At 35.1% G+C, this 18,334-nt stretch overlaps 1 protein-coding gene across 7 annotated transcripts in view; it reads left to right on the forward strand.

The window, feature by feature from the left end:
* The window catches only part of LOC141517600 (sodium/hydrogen exchanger 9B1-like), a 108,483-nt gene that overhangs the window by 60,671 nt on the left and 29,478 nt on the right, over positions 1-18,334 (forward strand). For all 7 annotated transcript variants that reach the window (XM_074228782.1, XM_074228787.1, XM_074228784.1 and 4 more), the window contains 3 exons: positions 10,586-10,728; positions 14,293-14,420; positions 16,306-16,481. In XM_074228782.1, coding sequence (XP_074084883.1) covers positions 10,586-10,728; positions 14,293-14,420; positions 16,306-16,481 — 447 coding nt within the window. The remainder of the gene's footprint in view (positions 1-10,585; positions 10,729-14,292; positions 14,421-16,305; positions 16,482-18,334) is intronic.

An 18,334-nucleotide genomic window follows, 5' to 3' on the forward strand; every position in this document is an offset into this window, starting at 1 on the left:
TAAACTGCACTCACTGCTGTAAGCCATAGCTCCCAGCACCCTGGGGCTGCCTCCAGGAGGCTGAAGTTCTTTTGCTCTGGTGGGCTACCCCTCTGGCAGGCCGCCCCTCCAATCTCAGGGAGCAAAGCCTTTCTACTCTTTTCCAGGTTACCTTGAGTAGGAGAACTGCCTCACTGGGTTCCTCTGTGGGTTCTGTCTCTCAAAAATTTAGTTAGAGTCCTTAGTTTATAAGTTTTAAGAGAGAGCACCTAAGAGATGTTCCTCTCTTGTTGCCATCATGGCTCTGCCCCCCTCAATATTTTTTCTCACAGTTGCCATTGCCATGAAGGTATTTCCCTTCATCCTATTGCTCCCCCTCCATTTATTCTATTCTTTCTCTCCCCTTTCACTCTGTCCCTCCTCAAAAGTTTCATCTGACTACTCTCTCCCAGGATCTTCCCTCTCTTTTATCATCTACACTGACTTGAAGCTTTAACAAGACCAAAGAAGAATGAAGATGATGATCTATCTTGTCAGCTCCACCTCACCACTCAAATATGGTAGGGCATTCATTTCCACCAGTGAGGAAAGAGTCCTATGCCAATAGGCTTTGGAAGAAGGGTTGCATGAAATTTTTATTGTATTAGTGTAAATATCTTTTCCAAATCTGATAACTTTCTAAGTATTTTAATCACATATAGTCATATATTTGTTAGATTCATTTTTTAAATTAAAGAACATGCATTTTGCCCCTAAGAATCCTTGTATGTTGAATCTTTTTTGTTAAAAATAATTTTTCCATAATTGAGATGAATACATTCCATTTTCTTATTATTTTTAAAAGTTTCTTTATTCTTAAATTGTTCACCTAACTGGAATCCAGTAAGATATATGGTATAAAATGTGAGTTTAAATATATGCATCTTTTTCAAAGACTCTTTGTAAATAACAATTTATATGTCATATATTACATATATCTTCTGCTTAAACATTTTTCTAGACTATTCTATTTTATTCTTGTATCTTATTCCTTATTATAATAATTATGCCTTTAATTGTTTAAATAAGCTTCATAAAAACAGATAAGATCTGGGAGATAACTAATATTTTTTCTGAAAAGCAAGTAAGTTTTCAATATCAGAAACTAAAATTTATCAGAGCAGTTGGGTACTGAAATCCTAATGTATAACAACTGTCTTCTAACATAATCAAGAGTATAATGCCCTGTTTTATACTATTATTTGACTGAAGCATTGGGAATGACAAAAACTGAGTCCCTGCAATGGTCAGATCACCAAGCATTAAGCATAATCACAAAGTCAATGCAAATTAGCAAGTACAATGTCACAATAATAAATATCCATAGAAAATCGTATCTTGAAGTGTTATTATAATTGAATTTATTATAATTAATTATTCATAGACAGGCAAGTATGTTGGATTTGATTGAGATCTAAGCCTCAGAGTAACTACACCGACTTTTGGCAAGTCACACTTAAGTGCTGTGACCTTGGCAACTCCCCTGAGATTATAAGATGCATTGTAGATTTTGATATGTGTTGGTGAAGGGAGTTTCCTCAGAGTTCTCTATGCCAGTGAAATCACAGGTCTCATTCAAAAGGTAATTCTTCATAAATGTGACACTTGAATGATCTTTGATTTTGATATATCTTTAGGAGAAGGAGAGAATGTTTCCAAAAATATTACTGAAACACATATTTTAAGGACCATTTAGTAATACACCCTATCGCTGAGTAGACTTGTGACACAAGAGAAGGTCAGAACAAATACAAAAGGGAAAATCATCTAGGAATACTAGAATACTGTTTTATCATTATGATAGAAGCAATGCCCCATTGCTTCCAAAATCAAGTCTCACATCATAAAGCTCATCCTTTCTTTGCCCCCCTTAGAGGAGAAAAGGTTCTGCAGTAGCCTTTCAAAAAACACCAAGAAGGGAACTTTGCTTCTCTCTGCTTTTGTAAGTCAAATACTGACATCTCCAACAAGGTGGGGAGCTTTACAAGGTTGTCCATAGTAGCTACTAACACCCCATTTCCACAGGATAATTGACCTGAGTTTTGTATTGTGGTAACAATAAACTCAACTAACTAGTTGCTACACAAAATTTGCATTCCTAAAGACTTGGGAAAAACAGATGTTAATTTTTTTTAAAAAGATATAAGGCCAGGGGCAGCTAGGTGGCGTAGTGGATAAAGCACCAGCCTTGGAGTCAGGAGTACCTGGGTTCAAATACAGACAGACACTTAATAATTACCTAGCTGTGTGGCCTTGGGCAAGCCATTTAACCCCATTTGCCTTGCAAAAAAAACCTAAAAAAAAAGATATAAGGCCATGGGGTGGCTAGGTGGTGCAGTGGATAGAGCACCGGCCCTGGTGTCAGGAATACCTGAGTTCAAATCTGACCTCAGACACTTAATAATTACCTAACTGTGTGGCCTTGAACAAGCCACTTAACCCCATTTGCCTTGCAAAAAACCTAAAAAAAAAGATATAAGGCCAAACTAGTCTCTGAAATATGATATTCTAAATAGAAACAAATCATAAATCATCTTTAAAAGACTGAGAAGAAACCCTGTTGCCATATAGGAAGCTCTCCATTTAACTGAAATTATGAAAATAAACTTACAGAAAATTGTGTGAAGGGTTCAAAACTCAGGACAAAGTGGCATAGAATTTTCATAGTATCAGGCTAAAAGTCAGGATAATTTAAATCATGTGGGAAATGTAATTAGAACAAAAAGGGTACAATGATCTGATTCCAATTTTTGTTTTTGTCTTGAAGGGCAATGTTTAATCTGGAATAGAAAACATTGTCTTTAAAGAGATGAGAAGATAGTAAGTAGAAAGCACCAGCTAACTGCTTTTAATTAGTTCTAGGTCTCAAGTGTGGATAAAATCATATCCTTTGGCAAAGAAAAAGATGTGATCACAAAATCTTGTTTAGGAAATCATTTTTGAATCACAAAGAATAATTCGTGAAGAATATACTAGAAGACAAAAACCTAGAGACAGGCAAATGTTCTGATTTTCAAAAAAGGGGAAAGATAGATCCCAGACACTATATAAATGAGTAAGCTTTAACGTTGATCCCTGAGAGAAGGAAAAAAAGTCTAGTGTGAATTATTTAAATGGTTTGTGGGCACTTCAGATTAGAAAGTGGTAATTACATAGAGACAATACAATGCTTGTCAAACTAACCTCATTAACTTTTTTAATGTCTAGACTGGTAGATGAGAATGATGTCGACATAGTGTATCAATTTCAGGAAGACATTTGACAAAAGTCCTTCATTATGGCCTTGTGGAGATGATGAAGTATGAGTCAAATGGACTGATAGCTGGCTGATCAATTCTATCCCCCAAAATGTTTATTAATGTATCATGTCAATCTGGAGTTAGGTCACTTATGGTGAGCCCTGGAATCTCCTTTTGACATGCTCAACATTTTTATTGTTGATTTGGATAAAGGCATTTAGATATGTGATTTTTAGATAACAAAGAGGGACAGAATAGTTAACCAACTGTTCAAAACCAGGTGAAATTTAAGGAAAAAATTATTATTCAAGTTCATGTTTAAAGTAGATTTATCTAAGCTACAATTCATGTGAAAAAGACTTTGGTTTTAAGTTGACCATAAAGTTCACAATAAATCCTAAAAAAAAAATTTCTGGGGCAGCTAGGTGGTGTAGTGGATAGAGCACCGATCCTGGAGTCGGAAGTACCTGAGTTCAAATCAGCCTCAGACACTTAATAATTACCTAGCTGTGTGGCTTTGGGCAAGCTACTTAACCCCACTGCCTTGCAAAAACCTAAAAAAAAATTTCCAAAATCTTAAATTTCATTAATAAAGTTGTGCAGATCAAGGAAAGTGATTTTCAATCACTTCTGATTTACTATGTTCAGCTCTGTAAACAAACATTTAAGAAGACTATTGGCAAAAGAGTCTTTAGGAAAGCATCCAAATTGGCTAGGTTTTAGAGAACTCCTAGGAATTATCCTAAGGATATGTATCTGGATACATATATATCATGTGTTTAAATGGTTGTCAAGTTTAAGAGAGAGTAGATTTATTTTGTGTTACTTCAGAGATGGAATTATGATAAATGGAGGGAGGTTACAAGAAGGTAAATTTCAATTAATTATAAGTACAAACCTTTTAGTAGCAGCAAAGTCTACTAATAATGGAAGCAAGTTCCTTCTCATTGAGGGTTTCTTCTCTGTTAAGTATTTGATCCTTTCCTAAGTGTCTGTTAAGTGCTTAATGCTGTTATAGAAGGAGTTCGTTCATCATGAAGGAGATTGAACTCTATAACCTCTAAGCTCCCTCTGATGTCTTAAGATTCTATTAAAATGACTTCTTTTGGTAAAATTTGCTAACAGCTTTTGTTCATCTCAAACAACATGGGATTTTAATGCCAAACTGCAGAAACAAATTGTAAAAGATTGAATTTAATTAAAAATTTCTGATAATCCTTATATAGTCTGAAGATTTTTTCCTATTTCAGAAAAAAAGTTAATATTTTTTCCATATTTTTAAATTAAAAAACTGATTCAAGATATATACAGGGGCGGCTAGGTGGCGTAATGGATAAAGTACCGGCCCTGGAATCAGGAGTACCTGGGTTCAAATCCGGTCTCAGACACTTAATAATTACCTAGCTGTGTGGCCTTGGGCAAGCCACTTAACCCCATTTGCCTTGAAAAAAATCCCAAAAGATATAGATATAGATATAGATATAGATATAGATATAGATATAGATATAGATATAGATATAGATATAGATATAGATATAGACATAGATATAGATATAGATATAGACATAGATATATAGATATAATATAGACAAGTTGGATTAATCAATCTTGAATTAATGGCAAAAAAGAATTAATAAACATTCTGAAATGCTTTCCTCCCATTATTCCCCAGTGATTTTTACCAAAGGATAGAAATAAGAAATAGTCTTGTGATATCATGGCTATAGAGAACTCCAAAGTGAAGAAACACCCTCTGCCAGTGGTAGATCTGAGCTTTCTCTGAAACTTATTTGTCTGTTGTTGTTCTTTCATTCTCGAAAAGGATCATGACATCAGGGAGGCAATGTTATGACATGCAAGTGAATTAGATTTCAGTAAGAGAGGTGCTGGGTAGTCTCCTTTTTTTCTCTAGAGTCATCTGGGTCCAGTGGCTAGAAATAGAGCAGGAAGACTGGAGATGGTCCTAGATGCCTGAGAGTTTTAATTGCCTCACTCATTGTCACATAACCAGTATGTGTCAGAAATAGAACTTGAACCCAAGTCTTCCTGACTCTCTAGTTGTTATACTTATCAAAGCCTCTTGATTTTTACTAATGGTAATCACAGACTGTTAGAAATAGAAGAAGCTTTAGAGAGTATCTACCTAAAGATTTAATCCTTTATATAATAACCCAGCCCTGGGTGACATCAGGTCAGAGATTCTAATCTTGAAAACTTCTGGTGGCTGCTCATTTTTCCCATAGTGAAGTATTTTGCCATTGCCAAAGTCTCTCATTTCATTCTGATAATTTTTATTGTTAGAAATTTAATTTCTTTTTTTTAGGTTTTTTTTTTTTTTGCTAGGCAATGGAGTGAAGTGGCTTGCCCAAGGCCACACAGCAAGGTAATTATTAAGTGTCTGAGATCGGATTTGAACCCAGGTGCTCCTGACTCCGGGGTCTGTGCTTTATCCACTGCGCTACCTAGCTACCCCTAGAAATTTAATTTCCTACAAGTTCTCTGAAAGGAGGCATTGTTTTTGCTTTTTCTTTTTTTTTCAGTCCTTAACACAGTTCCTGGAACATTGTCAGTGCTTAATGAATACTTACTTGTCAATTGATTGATTGATCAACACTATGAATTTCCACAACTATCTTTGTGGGCAGAAATGACCTATTATAGCCAATAAGTTTATTAAAATGTGAACATTTTCAGATTCATAATTGTAAGGAAATTTAGAAATTATCTTGGAGAAGAGACCTTCACTAAAAAAAATTAATTCTGATATTAAGTTGAAATATGCCTTCCTGTAACTCCTGGGTCTTGGTTTCAATTCTGTCCTCTGAGTGAATCTTTTTTCAATGTAACAAAACTATAATTTAAGAAAGATAAAATGTTTGTGTATCAATCATATTGCTTGACTACTCAGTGGATGGGGGAATGAAAACATAGGAATGCTTGTATAAACTAAGAACAGATTGAAATGTCAATCCAGAAGAACAAAAAAAAGTGACTACAATAATATAAATGAAACTATAAATATAAATGAATCATTTAGAGGAATCTGGACTCTGAAAAAAATTCAACCATATAATTAATTAATTATATCTCCTTTTAACAAAAAAGGAAACTACTAGTAAAAAACATAAATTAACAGGTTACTATGGGGAGAAGATAGTAGTATTTCTATGCTTAACTGTTTTTCTTTGTTACAAAGAGGATTAAGAGACAGAAGATTGGCTATAATAGAGAAAAAAATCAATAAAACATTTAAAAAATGGAAAACCTAGGAGTAAATATTACAGATGTGGTATAATCCAGTAATGCAGGAAAGAAAAATGACAATTGTCTTTACTAATGACAAAACACATTGGAATAAGACACAGTGGGGTGGTTAGGTGGCGCAGTGGATAGAGCACCAGCCCTGGAGTTAGGAGTACCTGAGTTCAAATCCAGTCTCAGACACTTAATAATTACCTAGCTGTGTGGCCTTGGGCCAGCCACTTAACTCCATTGCCTTGCAAAAAGCTAAAAAAAAAAAAAAAGAAAGAAACCCAGAATAAGACACAGAGAAAATGACCAGTGAGTGGTACAACCACAGATCTTTCTAAAACAGACTTATTGACATTTGAGGACAAGAGTCACACATTCTCAGTTCCTTCCCAGTAGCACAAAAATTTACACAAAGGTTAAACAATTGGTAAAATGCCATTTCTCCGGCAGCTAGGTGGCGTAGTGGATAAAGCACTGGCCCTGGAGTCAGGAGTACCTGAGTTCAAATCCGGTCTCAGACACTTAATAATTGCCTGGCTATGTGGCCTTGGGCAAGCCACTTAACCCCGTTTGCGTTGCAAAAACCTAAAAAAAAAAAAATACCATTTCTCAGTTATCCTTGCCTTGAAGAACAGGTAGTTTCTATATCTAACTCCTGGATAACAGTGTCTGTCCTTTATGTACTGCTTCATAAAGATGGTTTTAATAATTTAGCACTTTTTGATAATGTTCACAATATTTAAGTATTTTCCTAAATATATTGAAATCAAGATAATCTAGTTTCATTTAAATCTCACATTAATTAAGAAAACATTTAAGGATTGCATAGGAATTCCTGCCATTCAGAGACCATGAGATCCTGGCCTGAATTCAGGAAAACCTAGTATCTATGTGTCGCTTGAACAACTCACTTAAACTCTGATGCTTCAGGAAGATTTCCTAGAACTTATCAACTAAGTCAGGGATTTTAGCCCTATACCTTGAAAAAAAGGAATTCTCACATTGAGAATTTATTCTCCACCAATGGTTTCCCACCTGATGACCATACAAATTCTAGAGCAAGTTAGATAATCAGAAGTAATACATATTATGCTTTCTAATTCATTCTAAATGCATAGACTCTTAATCAAATGAAGATTTGATTACTCAACAGATGTTGAGTTATTTTACCATTGCCAAAGCCTGTTTCTTCTTTTTATATCCTTCAACAGTGTTAATAGACATACTCAATGCAATTAAACAACCACTTATTTATAGGTGGTAATGAGATATAACATTTATTTCAATAATACTTTCAATAAAAAAATTATTAAGAGCTTACTTTATACTAAGCACTATACTAACTGACTTTAGTGGGGAAGGCACTAGTAATTAGAGGTTGGGCCTGGTGGAGGAGTGGGAAATGGCTTCTGCAGAAAGTGATATTTGAGACATCTTAAAGGAATTCTTAAGAGGTGAAGCTGAGGAAGGAGAGCATTTCAGGCGAAGGTATTAAGATGGAAAATGGAATGTCACGTGCTGTTCTTGTTTTGTTGTGTCCTTATTTGACTCCATTTGGAATTTTCTTGGCACACATACTGGAATGATTTTCCATCTCCTTCTCTAGTGCAAACAGTGCCAAGTGACTTGCCCAATATCAGACTGCTAGTAAGTATCTGAGACCAAATGTGAACTCAGGAAGGTGAGTCTGACTTCAGACCTGGCATTCTATGCCCCATGTCATCACCTAACTGCCCCTTCATGTGTGAGGAACAGCAAGTAAGCCAGTCTAACTGTGCATGTCTATATTGTGTGAATGGGAGTAATGTTTAAAAAGATATGAAAAGTATGAAAAAATTAGGTGGTGAAAATATTTAAAGGGCAAAACAAGAGAAATAATATTTGCTCTTAGGCAGCTACTGAGTTATTGAGTAGGGGTCATAACATGATCAGATTTATACTTTGGAAAAATCACTGCTACAGGTGAGTGGAGAATGATTAGAGCAGAAAGAAGCCCAAATCAGGGAGATTAATAAAGAAGGTATTGTAGCATCCCAGTTAAAAGGTAATGAAGGTCTGAATGAGAGTGGTGTTGGTGTGAAATAGAAGGGAATGTTAAAGAAAAATTACAGAGAAAGAAAAATTTTTCTAATGATTGTATATATGGGACAAGTGGATATGGGTGCCCCTAACAGTCATAACAAAGTTTAGAAGAGGTATAAGTTTCAGAAAGATAATGAGTTTTATTTTATGCATATTAAGTTTGAGATGCCTACATGATATCCAGAGGATACCCATACCTATCTATCTATCTATCTATCTATCTATCTATCTATCTATCTATCTATCTATCTATCTATCCATCCTTTTTCTCTATCTCTCTCTGTGTGTATATATGTATATATTTAATTATGTGTATATTTGAGGAATTTGTTTGTATGCCTTTTCTGTGTCTCTTTGTAGACCTTTCTTCCACCTCTTTATGACTGTCCTTTCAGAGATATTTCTCTGCTATTCTTGTTTCCTGTGTTCTTGTTTAAGTTCTTCACCTCTTTGTCTTTTTACATCTTGGTAGTTTTAATCATAATCTCAGCCCAGTTTCTACACAATCTAGGTCCATTTTCTCCTCCATGACTTTACAGAACACTTTTTCATCCTCCGTGTCCTTATCTCTGTACTTTGTCTCTGCTCACCATTTCATTTCTGACCTGTCTCCTTCTCTACTTAACTTCTTAGCCTTCTAACTGTATGGTTATTTACCTTACAAAAAACGCGTTTCTATTCTGTGAACAGACCATGCACAACCATGCACATCTTTGGAGAGTAATCCCATTGCCTGGAAGAATTTGTCAGGGTCCTTTAGTAAAGGTCATCTGAATAGATGTCTCTTTTCATCTCCTACATCCACTCCTAAACCAAGATGACAATGATCTGCCATTTGTGTCATAAAATAATAGGGTATGACATATATTTCTCATACATATTTATATGTCTACTCATAAAGTCACTTGTCATAAAGACTTTGTGCTTTCAGGAATTAGAAAGCATTTCTCCTAATATTTGTACTCTCTTTCTCCCTATAGATTAAGAATGGTCAAGCTGACTTGGGATAGGAACCAGGATTTATTAGTGGCATGGCCAAAAACTGAAGAATCACACTCTTCCTCCCCCACAGCTAATATATTTCTAGGACAACCTTTTTCTCATTGCTGTTTGGAATCCCTTCATATATTTCTACTTATTAATATTATTGTAATATTTCAAATGTTTAATCAATAGAATTTATGGTAATTTTTCTTCTGTTTTAAGTACTATACATGCAGGTATAAAAAAGTCACATGAAGCATTAGGTCAACCCTAACCAAAGAGCAACTGAACACCAACCCCTTTGCTGATCTCTACCCCTATTGTTGTAGATAGGAATCTAGACTTGGAGCAGGGCGGTCCTAAGGTCAAACATTTCAGACACTTTCTGGGACCCTGAGCAACTCATTTAACTTCTCATTGACTTCATAAGTCTCATGGACCTGTCAAGTTCCCTTCTAGCACTAATCTATAATATTACTACTATATTAAATGTGTGTCCACTGGCAGGAATCTTTCCTCCAGTTTCATACCATATTCACCTATTAGCCTTTCACTGCTCCTTTTCCCAAAACAATTATTTGTGACTTGCTCCTCTCATTCCTCATTTTAACCCATTACTAAAGCTATGCATTGTTAGGAACAATAAACTATTTTAACTTTTTGTCTTAGCCTGTAGATTTATAAGTGAAGAAGCTCCCTAACTTGTTGCACATTATCAAGTTTTTTGTTACTTATCATCTTCCTTTATCAGAAACAAGAGTGAACCCAGGTCTTCCTAACTCCTAGGTGGATCCACTATTCCCTATGCCTTATTGCTGCTTAGAAAAAGTAATAATGATTATAATCAATGTCCATGGTTTGCAAAGAGCTTCATTTAAAAATTTTAGTTCCTGAAAGGGCAACCTGGCTCTTTATGAAATAATGAGATATAACTTCTGTTTAGATTAAACATCCCTATACACTCTATTAGAAAAAATTTTAAAGACAAACTTTATTTTTGTCGTTCCCAGGAATGTTGCTTGCTGGTTTTGTCCTCAGAAACACTCCAGGCCTCCGTGATTATATTCATGTCAATCGTGCCTGGTCTTCCTATTTAAGAAGTACAGCCCTTACCATTATCTTAGTACGAGCTGGGCTTGGGCTTGATCCACAGGTATATCATAACTTGGAATTTGAGTTTGAGAATTACAGAAAAGTAAAAGAGACAGAAATTGCTTCATAATTATATATAGAGGAATCTGGAATCAAAGCTAAATCAAAGAATTTTGTTAAAAAAAAACCATATTCCCTTAGAGCTGATAAGCACATTTAGTGAATATTTAGAGGCTGGTTTACTAATATTTTCTTGAACATAATGAGTTCTAGAGAACTGATCAGTCCCTTCTATTTTTTAACAGCATTAATTTTAAAAATATATATTATGTATCTATACACATATATGCCTATAAAATACATAAAATTGTATATAAAGAGAAATGTCTTGATAAATGTATATCTATTGTTAGATATACATAGCATGGGGAGAGAGAAATAATAGAAAGAAAAAATATATATGAGAGAAATATATATAGACATATTTAAAGATATATATTTAGAGGGAGAGAGAAAGATATATACATAAACTATGCTTTTTTTGGTTTGCTTTTGCAAGGCAATAGGGCTAAACTCACATAGCTGGGTAATTTAGGTCACATTTGAACTCAAGTCCTCCTGTCTCCCAGGCTGGTGTCCTATCCACTGTGCCACCTAGCTGCCCCTTATATCTCAGTGTCTTCAACCAGTTTTAATAGGACTTGGTTTTGAGTTTTCTCCACATCCTAGTCAGCCTCCCATGGTTGTGTTGAAGTTTGTTGTTAGTATCTCTCTTGCAGTGGTGACCCTCTACACTGGCTGCAATACTCTCAATATAACCTGACTGAGGAATACAATGGAACTGTCACCTCCTTTACCTGTATTAAAAGAAGATCCCATGCCCAAAAGAGGGACCCTAAATGAAACAGAATTTCCAGATTACAATAATGTTTATTGTCTGAGAAGAACTTGCAAGAAATAATTTGCAAGGGAACTGAGAATCTTAGCTACTCAAAGCAGAGGGGCAAAAGAGCCTTAAGGAAGAAGACATCTCACACAATAAGTCAAACAGCAAAATGTCCATAAAGTCCCAAGCAAGGCCTGCAACTTCTGCCCAAGGTTACCCTTGTGTTGACTGTGATTTGGGGCAGCTACAGGTATCTCCAAATTCGACTAGAATTCACTTGCAAAGGATCACTGGTATATCTAGCAGCTCTGAGCTGCTTATGGTTCCTTCCAATCAGAAATCCTTCTAATGGTTCTTGTGTATCTCCATTGTCCTGTTTCCCTTTTAAAAAAAGAGGAAATTCTAACATTATAGTTATTACAGAGCCAGTGTGAAACACCAGGAACCTCTATTTTTACTATAGCTCATTAATAGCATGAAGAGAAGAGGAATTGCTTTTGATAGTCTCAGGTATCACTGTTTCTTCATGATGATAACGATTATATATCCTAGGGATTGTTTTCTATTATTTCCATAGAAATGAAGCTCAAATAGCCTTTCTATAGTAGGTGATATCAATGAAAGCAAGGAGTCTCTCTTCCCTGAGTAGCTGATATTTTGCAGTTCACAGAGGATGAGAAAACTCATATTTTGAAAATGGTCTATAAGATGTCCAGAATTTAAATTCATATGACTTGTTATATCTTGCTTTCTGTTTAATAACCATAATCATATGAGGAGATAGAGAGCTCTATTAGGAAGATTGGGAGGTGAAACTTACTCTATTAGTTCTGTATTACTCTAGGTACTAAAATGCATCAAGTAGAAGAGGTAAAAAATGTGTGAACTATAACAAGTAATTCATTCAGTGAATAAGAGACAGCCCAGTATACTGAATAGGACTTTGGATTTGAAAACAGCAAAGATTCAAATCCTGCCTCTGATCTTAATTAGCTTTGAACCCAGGACAAGTCATTTAGTATCTTTGTAACTCATGTAAAATAAAGAACCAGGACTCAATGACCTTTAAGTTTCTCTTGCCTATAATTCTATCAACATATGAGCATTCAAATTGCCTAAATTTTTTAACTATCACTTTTCTTCCGCCTTCTAATATATTCCAACTAAAATAATAAAGTTGGACCAACAATGAAGGCTACAATGTAGTTTCTAACTAATAACACTCTCTCTAATAACAGAGCTTGTCTATCAGTCAACAAATAACCAACCCAGTAAGCATGGGCTTATGTAACAGATACTCTGGAAGGCCCTGGGAATATTAGGATGAAAAACAGTGAGCTAACAACATCTTAATGGGAAAAATAACCTGCACATGAAAATATAAACCCAAAATACAAAGTAATATTTTTAAATTGATTTTTATTTTATTTTTCCAATTCCGATTTTTCAACATTCATCCACTTGTTTATTTATGTTACATATTTTTCTATCACCCTCTCTTCCTACCTCCCTCCCCTCAGTGACAGTCTGATAAAAGTTGTGCATGTACATTTGTGTTTAACACATTCACAAATTAGTTATTTTATGTATGACAACTGGAAAAGAACTAAGGGGAAAAATCATAGGATAGGAAGGAAAAACATAAGAGAAGTTTCTAAAAAGTGAATATAGTATTCTTTCAGATTCTGTGGGAGTTTTTACCCCCTCTGGATGTGAATGGCTTTGTTCATAACAGGTGTCCCAGAGTTGTCCTAGATCTCTGAACTGCTGGGGGGAGTTTAAACGTCATGGTTGATCAACTTAACAATGTTGTTTTTAATGAATACAAAGTAATCTTGAGGAAAAGTCATTAGTAGTTGAAGTGGGGAAGGGGGGGACCAAGTCAGGGATCCTTAGAGGGTAACAATTCAACTGTACGTTAAAGGAAGTATCCCTACAGAAAAGATAAGAACCAAGAGCAGCATACTAAAAATCATAGAGGAAGGGGCAGAGGAGTAATCAATCAACCCTGTCATATACTGCAGAAAGGTCTAGATGGTGAGGACTGAGATAAGATCACTGGGCTTTGGCTAGAGAAAGCTCACGTTGGCTTTAGAGCTGTTTTAATTGAGTGCTGGGCACATTGGATAATTGATTTACAGCTGGAAAGAACCTCAGAGGTCATCTAATTCAACGATTTAATTCTATCTATGAGGAAATTTGAAGCCCAAGTAGGTGAAGTGAGGAGCATAGTCACACAAAAAATTAGCATCAGAGCATAGATTTAAAGTCAAATTCAAAAGGAGTGAGAAGCCAGTGAGAAAAATAAATCTACAAGTAAGGCAGAAAGAGAGATTTTTATAAGGAAATTGGCTGGTAAAGAAAAATGAAGATAGTGTGAAAGAATTATAGATTTATGTGTAAAGATGGAGAGGTGTGTGTGTGTGTGTGTGTGTGTGTGTGTGTGTATGTGTGTGTGTGTGTGTGTGTGTATGCATCAGCAAATTTAGAACACTGGCATAACTCTTTAACCACTTTTGCTTGTCTTGGGTAGTAAGAATAAAATAAATATTTCTTTAAAATATAAAACTGTATATAGTCAAATCTTTGAGGGGAATAAGCCAAAGAAGAATAGTTAAAATACTCTTCCTCCCAATCCTTTATAAGGCTACATTTAAAAAAAATTATGAGATTGAGATGTTTTTGATTGTTTTTCTTTGTGTCACTTAAAGCTCATCTGTATATGGTTTTATGTTTCAGGCACTGAAGAAATTAAAGGGAGTTTGTTTAAGACTATCCATGGGTCCATGTTGTTTCGAGGCTTCTGCAGCTGCTGTTTTTTCTCACTTAATTTTGAAATTTCCTTGGCAATGGGGATTTCTATTAGGGTAATTTATTCTCATTTTTTTCTGTGGAAAATAAGCAAGGCCAGTCTCATGGGTTTAAAATGGTGGTTATATCGATTATGCTGAATAGTTAAGCTGCCTATAAATATGTTTGAAAAATATATAAGGCACTATACTACAGTAATGTCCTTTACCTGTTATTGTCTTTTTTTTTTTTTACCACAGAAGATCTTAGAAATTCAATTCATTCAAACAACTTGCAGTTAGCATCTATTATAGACAAGACATTGTGCTAGGTTTAGACATATACAAACCAAAACCAAATGAATGGAGGACAGTCTAAAACCAGATTCATCACATAGTTTTTTTATACCTAAAATCCATTACCTACACCTCCTCTAGATCATAAGGGACTAGTCAGGTGCCTAAGTATTGAATGATTCATGTTCTGCGGCATCTCTCCCATCAACTCAAAATAAATTTTAGATTTCCTAGGTTGAAGGATGCAGAGGAGGTATTGAATGGACCTAGGAATCATGAAAAATGCCATGCTGTTTGTCCAATGGAATTCCATTTGTCTCTAGATACTTCTCAATCACCTAACTAGAATCTATTATAATTAATTATTATTATTACAGAATGGTCTTGTAAATGAACCTCAAAGAATTTGTAACTTTACCAGAGTACCACCTGGAATCCCCAAGACTAAAAAGAATCCTATTAAATCATATATTATAATAATTGGGTGTTAAAGTAGTTAATAGTGGTATAGCTGTGCCCTGGAGTAGTTCTGGAATGAAAGAAATAAGATTTGAGTTGGGCCTCAAATATGAATAAAATTTTAATGGGTGAAAGAGAGTGATGAAATAAATACAAAGTATTTGGTGGGGTGTGGTTATTAACTATTTAATTAGTCTCTCATTTACAACTTTAATCTTCCCCAAAATTCATTTATAATTCATTGAAGTGCATTTTTTCTTAGAAGTAATGTTAGCTACAATGGGTGTGATTTCCTTTTATTCTGAGTTAAGCCATAATATAGCTGTCAGAAATTTATATTAAATGAAGTTATTCCATGTATAATACACAAAAGTCTTTTAAAATATAGTTCCTTGTCATGTTTTTATATTTTGTCACATTTTTAAAAAAAAATTATTAACTACCAAGTAATTCCTAGACCATTCATCAAAAAATTGCATATCATTTGGTCAAACTGTGGCCTTGGATAGTCCTAGCTTTAAAAAGACAAGGTTTCCCACTGTATCCAGGGCCATCTCCTAACTATTTCTGGCCACTGGACCCAGATAACTCTGGTGTAGAAAGTGAGGCTAGTGTCTTTGCACAGTGACCCCCCTCACTTAAATCCATTGCACTTGCAAGTCATGGCAACACTCCCTGGAGTTATGGTCTTCATCAAGAACAAAAGACAATAAACAACAGCAACATCATATATAATTACTGATGAGTAAATTGCATCCATCTGACTAAACTATGTAATTATGGCTTTCAAAGTTTTCTTTGCCCCTCAACTTCATGCCTATGGTATTGTTAATTAAGACTAACCATGGGACCATGTTGTTAGTGACAGCTAGTCAGTGTTGTGTCTTAAAAACCCAGTATTTTCTGACCCCCAAGTTGCCCTTCTATCTCCTGGATTATGCTATTTCTGACTTTTTTATTATTTTGAAGGAAGAATATTATCAACTTATGTCTGAAATTCTTTTTTTAAATCATAAATTCTGAGCCACCAAAATATTTTTTTCTAGAAATAGATGACACAGTATAATGGAATATAAAGGCATCATTAATTTTAGCATAAAAGCATTATTTTAAAATGTGAATTAGTAACATTTTTTTAAAAATTATAAAGCAATTGATTTCCTTAAATGTAATATTCTTCTGTTGGAGTTGAAGGTGTCTACTTCAGCTTTGTCCTAGGTGCTGTTTCTCCGGCTGTTGTGGTTCCCTCAGTGTTGATGCTGCAAGAACAAGGATATGGTGTCAAAAAGGGGGTTCCCACTTTGATGATCGCTGCCAGCAGTTTTGATGATATTCTAGCTATCACTGGCTTCAATACATTCTTAGGCATAACATTCTCCTCAGGTAAACTAAGCAATCCATAACTTTGAACTTCAGTTTTCTGTTATTTTTCTTTTTTTTTAAGTTTTTTTTTTTTTTTGCAAGGCAAACAGGGTAAAGTGGCTTGCCCAAGGCCACACAGCTAGGTAATTATTAAGTGTCTGAGACCGGATTTGAACCCAGGTACTCCTGATTCCAGGGCCGGGGCTTTATCCACTATGCCACCTAGCTGCCCCCTATTTTTCTTAATAATATCCCTGACTCCCCTTCTTACAATGTAGAGTTTAAAAAGGCTTTCATTCTTTTCCATTTTTTCACAGACAGAAGCAATTTAGTGCATTGTGAAACTATTACTTGATCTAGAGTAAGCTTTTACTGGAATTAGCAGGGGTTACATTAGACATATATTTGGTGCAGGCCTATGATTCCCATGGAGAAAATTTCCCCAACCAGTGAATAACTACAATTATTCTGTAATTATTCTGGTCTTAGTGCCAGCCTCAGAGTCTTACCTAGCATCCTAAGCAGTGTGGATCAGAATCACCTGACAAAGTGGTCTATTTAGTTATTAATTCTCTAAATATCCATCTTATGTAAATATCAGCTACCATCATCATCATCATCATCATCATCATCATCATCACTGAGCTATGAGTATAGCTATATTGAGTTTAATCCATATTGAACACAGGACACATTCTAGAATAAATGGGGATTTTTTTTCAGTTTTACTTCATGGATTTTTTGCTTCTTAGCTTTGTTTGGTATCTGTTAAGAGTTTCAGCTAAAGATTTATCTTCTGCAAAAAGCCTTTCTGAAACCTCCTTAATCTTAGTCCCTCTCCAGCTCCAGTTTTTACTAACTGTATCTTGTTTGCACATATTTGCATTATGTTTTCCCCATTAGACCATGAGCTCCTGGAGAACAGGGACTGTCTTATGCCTTTCTTTGGATCCATAAAATTAATAGCACATGTAACATTTAATAACATTGCATGCAATAAACCAAATACACTAATCTCATGCAAGGCAGCTAGGTAGCACAGTAGGTAGAATGCTTGCCTGAGAGTTGGAAAGAGCTAAGTTCAAGTTATACCTCAGATAGTAGCTATTGATTCTGGGCAAATTATTCCTCTGTTTGCCTCAGTTTCTTCAACAATAAAATAGAGGCAACAGATCTATCTTGTAGGATTATTAGAATCAAATAATATTTGTAAAATCTTAGTACATTTCAGTCCCCCTCCCCCCAACATATAAGACAAAAAAGCCACAAGATCACTTAGAGAAGCATACCTATAGGTCACATGCAGAAACCTAACACATTTACATATAGCATTGGCACATGGAGTAAAGAAATTTGATGTATACAAAATGTTTAGAAGATTTATGACACATCAAGGAATACATGGGTCAGAGAATCACTGACTCATGAATTCCAATAGTGACTATGTGTATGGTTCTTCCCCTGTTTAGATCTTAGATCTTAAGCTTCTAAAGTTTAATTCGGGTAGTGACCAAAAAGTTGTGACACTGCTGACCTGCTCTCAATTTTGCACCTTCAGTGTAATTGTATCCCTGAGCTTATGGGCTCTCTGGCACCAGAGGTAGCTTCTATTCCCCTTAGGAATTACTCTTGATAGAGTTAGGGGAAATAAAACAAACCCAACCGTCAAAAAATTCTCTCTACCACAGTAGAAGACCCTCTCAAGCTGAAATAAATCAAGTTGATTTCCCTGACTCTCTTGCCAAATACCACAACACAATCTCTTATCTAAATTTTCTCTTTCTGATGTAGCAACTTCCATCATTGTTTCAGGAGAAAGGTCCTCTCTGTGGAAATGAAATCTGAGTCACTCTTCACTTTTGCTATGCTTCATT

This window comes from Macrotis lagotis, chromosome 3 (genome assembly GCF_037893015.1).
Source record: "Macrotis lagotis isolate mMagLag1 chromosome 3, bilby.v1.9.chrom.fasta, whole genome shotgun sequence".
Classification (NCBI taxonomy): Eukaryota; Metazoa; Chordata; class Mammalia; order Peramelemorphia; family Peramelidae; genus Macrotis; species Macrotis lagotis.